The sequence below is a fragment of the Penaeus vannamei genome, chromosome 30, assembly GCF_042767895.1.
Source record: "Penaeus vannamei isolate JL-2024 chromosome 30, ASM4276789v1, whole genome shotgun sequence".
NCBI classification, from domain to species: Eukaryota; Metazoa; Arthropoda; class Malacostraca; order Decapoda; family Penaeidae; genus Penaeus; species Penaeus vannamei.
This window is the reverse complement of record NC_091578.1, coordinates 2,276,229-2,281,228: the sequence shown is the minus strand read 5'-3', so window position 1 is coordinate 2,281,228 and position 5,000 is coordinate 2,276,229. Positions and strand designations below refer to the sequence as shown.

The following is a 5,000-nucleotide window of genomic DNA, read 5'->3' as shown; positions in this document are numbered from 1 at the left end:
GGGAGGGAAGGAGGAGGGGAAAAGGTTGGGAGGGAAGGAGGGAGGGAGGGGGGAAGGGTGGGACGGAGGGAGGAGAGGAAAAGGATGGGACGGAGGGAGGGAGGAGGGGGAAAAGGATGGGAGGGAGGAGGGAGGGAGGAGGGGGAAAAGGTTGGGACGGAGGGAGGGAGGGTGGGAGGGAGGGGGGAGGAGGAGGAGGGAGAGGAAAAGGGTGGGACGGAGGGAGAGAGGGAGAGAGGGAGAGGGAGGGAGGGGGGAAGGGAGGGAGGGAGGGAGGGAGCCACGAGGAAGAAGGGCCTTGATGCAGTTCTTCTCCTTGGATATTGACTCCGTAGTCTCGTTTGTGGTATTCGTATCGTTGCCGCATTTGAGGTTTACGAGGATGAGCATTGTCGTTATTTTGCCTCACGTTCTCGGTGTGTTTCTTATATTCTTATCGGCATTATCGGCGACGTTGTTATTATTACTGTCGTTTTGATATCGCTTTTGTCGATATCAAGAAGGCTAGCCCAATCAAATATGTATCAATATTGTTTCACGCGTGTTTGTGCGTGTATTCGTAGGTGCGCGCGTGGCACCATCCCTTCGGTTCCGGCCTGTTGGAGCCAATACTCGGCAGTGCCACTCGTCCATGCCAGTGCCATTGAAATTTCCGTATCATCTACCCCTTAATGCGATCCACTCATCAGTGCCTTAAAGGCCATCTGGTGTTCGGTGCCATCCACTCCCCTCGATGGCACTTGGAGGTTTGTTCTGGTCGTTGTTTCCGTCCATTCGCAAGTGCCAGGGATCGGTGGCATCATCTCAATCGGCCGGTTCGTTAAAATGGTGCCAGGCCCGACCCAATATTCATAAATACAGACAGGCATAAACATAGAAATAAATGCATATCTGTCTATCTATCTGATAGATATACATTTATCTACCTATTTGCCCGGTTGATAGGCACGTCCAGGCTGATAAATGTGCACGTATTTCTTTATTTATGCGTATCAAGTATACGAATACGCTGTGGGTCGGGCCTGGCGCAGTTTGAACGAAGCGGCCGGATGTCTTGTTATTGAGAAACAGACCCAGGATTTCGCTGAGATTCCGGTGGCGAGTCAGTGAAATTTTTGGAGGAAAGGTGCGCCGGGTTTTGGGTGAATTTTATATTTCCTTGTAGCCCGGGCAGAATGTCTCATACGCACACACAGACTCGCACTCAGATAGACGTGTGTGTGTGTAAGTGTGAGTGTGTGTGTGTGTGTGTGTGTGTGTGTGTGTGTAAGTGTGTGTGTGAGTGTAAGTGTAAGTTTGTGTGAGTGTGTGTAAGTTTGTGTGTGTGTGTGAGTGTAAGTGTGTGTGTGTGTGTGTAAGTGTGTGAGTGTGTGTGTAAGTGAGTGTAAGTTTGTGTGAGTGTGTGTGTGTGTGTGTGTGTGTGTGTGTGTGTGTGTGTGTGTGAGAGAGAGAGTGTAGGTGTGTGTGAGTGTGTGTGTAAGTGTAAGTTTGTGTGAGCGTGTGTGTAAGTATGTGTGTAAGTGTGTTTATTAATGTATTCATTTATTTTTCTCGTGGATCGACCGTACCTGTTTTGGTGCAAATGTTCCTTTTTCGTTTTTGTTCCAGTAAGTGAGAGAGAGAAAAAAATCGCATCCAGGTACAACTGTTTTTGCATTAAAGCTAACGACCAGAGACAAAACGACGGAACGACCACGGAATCGATCTCTTATTGAATCCGACGAAGCATCTCCGTTTCCGGGGAATATTTTAGTTCGGTCCAAAAAAAAAAAAAAAAAAAGCTGCAAAAAAAAAAAAAATCGTGTGAAAAAGCTGTACGAGGAAATGAGGCAAAATGTCGTATTAATCGATTTACTTTTAAAAAGGAGAAGAAAAAAAAAAGAGAGGATTATGTTCTCGTAGGAGAGGACGTTGGGATCTGTAAAGTAGTTTATGAAGGGCGAACGAATTTCCCTATTTTTCCCACGTGGTTTAAAGCGCAATGAACGGCCATCATTTCGTCGTTTGGTGATTTACGTCCCTTTTGCCCGGGGATCCGCGTGCAATTATGATTTCCGGAACAAGAAAAAAAAGTTGCTTACTATTTACAGATTGGCAATTATTCCTGTTGTGTTAGAAAAATAGAGTGAGGATATTGTATTATTTTTTTTTGGAAAGGAAAATACACCTTATGGGAAGTTAGGTCGAAATATGAGATATACTAGCAGGTCTTGAGGTGTCGTAAACAGGCTATGGTGTAGAAGATACAGTGTCATTTCGTTGTCAGGGTTATATTTAAGCTCAAATTACACTCCTTGGCTCCCTCTTCATAAATTCCGAGGGATCTCCGAAGGGTTGTGGTTTGGGGGGTGGGGGGTGGGGTGGATAGGGTGTTTAGGGGGGGTGAATAGGGTGTTTAGAGGGGGTGAATAGGGTGTTTAGGGGGTGAATAGGGTGTTTAGAGGGGGTGAATAGGGTGTTTAGAGGGGGTGAATAGGGTGTTTAGAGGGGGTGAATAGGGTGTTTTGGGGGGTGAATAGGGTGTTTGGGGGGGTGAATAGGGTGTTTAGAGAGGGGGTGAATAGGGTGTTTAGAGGGGGTGAATAGGGTGTTTAGAGGGGGGGTGAATAGGGTGTTTAGAGGGGTGAATAGGGTGTTTAGAGGGTGGGGTGAATAGGGTGTTTAGAGGGGTGAATAGGGTGTTTAGAGGGGGGGTGAATAGGGTGTTTAGAGGGGGGTGAATAGGGTGTTTAGAGGGGGGTGAATAGGGTGTTTAGGGGGGGTGAATAGGGTGTTTAGAGGGGGTGAATAGGGTGTTTTAGAGGGGGTGAATAGGGTGTTTAGGGGGTGAATAGGGTGTTTAGAGGGGGGTGAATAGGGTGTTTAGAGGGGGGTGAATAGGGTGTTTAGAGGGGGGGGGTGAATAGGGTGTTTAGAGGGTGAATAGGGTGTTTAGAGGGGGTGAATAGGGTGTTTAGAGGGGTGAATAGGGTGTTTAGAGGGGGGTGAATAGGGTGTTTAGGGGGTGAATAGGTGTGTTTAGAGGGTGAATAGGGTGTTTAGGGGGGGTGAATAGGGTGTTTAGGGGTGAATAAGGTGTTTAGAGGGGGTGGATAGGTGTTTAGAGGGGGTGGATAGGGTGTTTAGAGGGGTGAATAGGGTGTTTAGGGGGTGAATAGGGTGTTTAGGGGGTGAATAGGGTGTTTAGGGGGGGGTGAATAGGGTGTTTAGGGGGGTGAATAGGGTGTTTAGAGGGGGTGAATAGGGTGTTTAGGGGGGTGAATAGGGTGTTTAGAGGGGGGTGAATAGGGTGTTTAGGGGGGGGTGAATAGGGTGTTTAGGGGGGGTGAATAGGGTGTTTAGGGGGTGAATAGGGGTGTTTAGGGGGTGAATAGGGTGTTTAGAGGGGGGTGAATAGGGTGTTTAGGGGGGGGTGAATAGGGTGTTTAGGGGGGTGAATAGGGTGTTTAGGGGAGTGAATAGGGGGGCGGCAGGTCGAGTTAAACCCGCCTCGTGTTTCTCGGAGATCATTTACGTCGCCGCGTGTAAGGGGTCGTGATTTAGCTCCGCCTGTGCCTTTTTTTTTTTTTTTTTTTTTTTTTTGAATTGGTGGACTCGCGGAGGTCGACTCGTGGGGGACTCATATTCGCGGAGGGGGTCGTGTTCTTCCTTTTTTTCTTCTTCCTTTTTTTAGCCTGACTTTTTTTTTTTTTTTTTTTTAAGTATTCTTCTCCCGCTGTGCATCTCCAATAAATCGTCTGGCTATCCTTGTCCCTTCCCCTTACCCCCCTCCCCCTCCTCCCTACCCGTCTTCCTGAACTCTGGCTCGCTCTCCCTCCCCCTCCCCCCTCCCCCTCTCCCCTGTCTTCCTGAACTCTGGCTCGCTCTCCCTCCCCCTCCCCCCCGTCTTCCTGAACTCTGGCTCGCTCTTCCCCTTCCCCCATCTTCCTGAACTCTGGCTCGCTCTCCCCACCCTCCCCCCTCCACCCCCACCCCCACCCCCTACCCCCTTCCCCACAGGTCAGAGGTCTTTTGCGTTTGCACACTTTCTCGGCTTTTAATCCCCGACTCACAATATCCGACGCAGAATCAACTCTATTCCCCTTTATATTTGCCGAGCCTCAATATACGGAGGGACTGGGGGCGGCCCTCGGCGCATCGCTCTCTCACTCGCTCTCTCTTCAGCTATTTTTTTTTCTTCTTTTTTGCTTTCGTCTTTTTTTTTCTTTTTTTTCTTGCTTTCGTCTTTTTTTTTCTTTCTTTTTTTTGCTGTGCCTCTTTTCGTTTTTTTTTTCTGTCTGTGCATATTCTATTTGCTCATCTCTCCATTAGTCTCTCCTATTTCTCCCACCCTTGCCCTTCCCTTCTCTCTTACCTTCTTCATTTCTCGTCTCCCCTTTTTTCCCTTTTCTTGCAATCTGTGCCAAAGCGATACCGTCTTAGGTGTACCAGCGCGTGTTCTACCTTCTTATTAGACTGGAACTCCTGTTCTACCTTCTTATTAGACTGGAACTCCTGTTCTACCTTCTTATTAGACTGAACCTCCTGTTCTATCTTATTAGACTGGAACTCCTGTTCTACCTTCTTATTAGACTGAACCTCCTGTTCTATCTTATTAGACTGAACCTCCTGTTCTATCTTATTAGACTGAACCTCCTGTTCTATCTTATTAGACTGAACCTCCTGTTCTATCTTATTAGACTGAACCTCCTGTTCTATCTTCTTATTAGACTGAAACCCCTTTAGTCGTACCCGGGGCATCGAGGGCTCGGAAGACCGGTCCATCTGCTCGGAGTCGCTCGTTGTAATTAAGAGACTTTCAGCGCCTTCTGCAGGTTCTCTTCAACGCTGCGAAGGCGATTTGTGATTGTATTTTGAAACACCGTGGGCGTGGCGGTGCGGGGGAGGAGGATAATGGATGTATTGTGGGCGTGTATGTATGTCTCTCTTTATTTCTTTCTTTCTTTCTTTCTTTCTTTCTTTCTTTCTTTCTTTCTTTCTTTCTTTCTTTCTTTCTTTCT

The 5,000-nt window shown here is 47.7% G+C and overlaps 2 protein-coding genes across 2 annotated transcripts in view; one reads left to right on the top strand and one right to left on the bottom strand.

Annotated features, from left to right (window-relative positions):
* The window catches only part of LOC113823244 (leucine-rich repeat neuronal protein 2), a gene marked incomplete in the record, with an annotated part of 847,117 nt that overhangs the window by 678,615 nt on the left and 163,502 nt on the right, over positions 1 to 5,000 (top strand).
* LOC138867398 (uncharacterized) overlaps positions 4,788 to 5,000 on the bottom strand; it is an 18,771-nt gene continuing 18,558 nt past the window's right edge. The window contains exon 4 of the mRNA XM_070142782.1: positions 4,788 to 4,827. Within this exon, the coding sequence (XP_069998883.1) occupies positions 4,788 to 4,827 (40 nt within the window). The remainder of the gene's footprint in view (positions 4,828 to 5,000) is intronic.